This window comes from Galeopterus variegatus, unplaced genomic scaffold, assembly GCF_000696425.1.
Source record: "Galeopterus variegatus unplaced genomic scaffold, G_variegatus-3.0.2 Scaffold17366, whole genome shotgun sequence".
Taxonomy (NCBI): Eukaryota; Metazoa; Chordata; class Mammalia; order Dermoptera; family Cynocephalidae; genus Galeopterus; species Galeopterus variegatus.
In genome coordinates, this window is record NW_007743477.1 from 13,890 (window position 1) to 15,628 (window position 1,739).

General features: G+C 36.9%; 1 protein-coding gene across 1 annotated transcript; it reads left to right on the forward strand.

Annotated features, from left to right (window-relative positions):
- Nucleotides 1-510: 510 nt before the first annotated feature.
- On the forward strand, nt 511-1,452 carry LOC103582689 (olfactory receptor 8K3-like). The gene has a single exon (XM_008564213.1). It carries the CDS (start codon nt 511-513, stop codon nt 1,450-1,452), a length of 942 nt encoding a protein of 313 aa, XP_008562435.1.
- Nucleotides 1,453-1,739: the final 287 nt, after the last annotated feature.

The following is a 1,739-nucleotide window of genomic DNA, read 5'->3' on the forward strand; positions in this document are numbered from 1 at the left end:
TACAAAGAGAAGAAGTAAATAAAAGTCTGTTAAATGAATTAGTAGTGGTTTCCTTCAGGGATTGAGAATGAAGCTTCCAGGGTGAGACTGAGAGGTCAATTGTTTTTTATTATAATTTCCTCTAAGAATTGGATATGGTTTATCTAATTAAATGTAGTCTTCAATGAAAAAATAATTGAAAATTTATCAGGATTCGTACTCTAGACCAAACTTTTTGTAATCATATATTACTGACAGAATAATAAAGAAACTGTATACACCTTGTAATGATAACCTTTATATGACACAAAAATAAAATGGCTGTTATATAGTTCATGTTGTAATGGTTTCTAAATTTTGTTCTAGGTTCAATGGCAAGGTCAGTCATGTCTTAAATTGCTTTATCTGAAAAAAAATAAAAGACATATCTTAAATATAATGGTTTGAATACTACAATTTTAATAGGTGATATCTCCTGAAACCCAAGATGACTTTGTATTCTTCTCAAAATAAGCTTAATTAATGGCCTGGATGGATGAACACAATACAACACTGCTCAAAGAATTCATTCTCATGGGAATCACAGACCGTCCTGAGCTGCAGGCTCCCTTCTTTGGGCTGTTCCTCATCATTTATGTAACTGCAATGGTGGGCAACTTGGGCATGATCATCCTCACTAAGATTGACGACAGGCTCCAGACACCCATGTACTTTTTTCTCAGACATCTGGCTTTCATTGATCTTGGCTATTCAACAGCTGTGGGACCCAAAATGTTGGCAAATTTTGTAGCAAATCTCAATACAATCCCCTATAATTGGTGTGCTGCACAGCTAGCTTTCTTTATCATGTTCATCATCAGTGAACTTTTTGTTCTTTCGGCAATGGCCTATGACCGGTATGTGGCCATCTGTAACCCTCTGGTTTACACAGTCGTCATGTCACGAAGACTATGCTGGGTGCTCGTAGCAGTTCCCTATCTCTACAGTGCCTTTCTCTCACTGATAACCACCATAAAAATTTTTATTTCACCCTTCTGTGGCTATAACATCATTAGTCATTTCTACTGTGACAGTCTTCCCTTGTTAACTTTGCTGTGCTCAAGCACACGTGAAATTGAGCTGATAATATTGATCTTTTCAGCATTTAACTTGGTTTCATCTCTTCTGGTAGTCCTTGTGTCTTACATACTCATCCTTGTGACTATCTTCAGGATGAACTCTGCAGGGGGCAGGCACAAGGCCTTCTCCACCTGTGGATCTCACCTGACAGTCGTAGTTATATTATACGTGACTCTGTTCTTTATGTATGTGCAGCCCAAGTCCAGTCACTCCTTTGAGAGTGATAAAATGGCCTCTGTATTTTACACTGTGATAATACCCATGCTCAATCCCATGATCTACAGCTTGAGGAACAAAGAGGTCAAAGGCGCCCTACACAGGATACGGAGAAATCTGTTCAAACTTCCTATTTGAAGTTCAATGTAGAATGTATGTACAATAAAGTATGTTATAGACCATTGTTTATTATATATGGTTAGACTTTAGGAAGCATTAATGTGTAAAACGCATGGGAAACTAGAAATGTTTTCCTTGTTTTCAGTATAAAGATGTTCAACTGTTAATTATCCTTTTGATCTCCACTTTGATTTGTTCCTTGTTCAGTATAAGTGCCTGAAGTCTGGATCACTGTTCTTATATTGCCAAACACTAATGTTAAAATTGAAGGGAAGCCTTTTACTATCCATCACTTATTAAAGACA

What these genes read in the sequence shown, in the direction of transcription:
- LOC103582689 (XM_008564213.1), top strand. Translation starts at nt 511, where the DNA reads ATGGATGAACACAATACAACACTGCTCAAAGAATTCATTCTCATGGGA.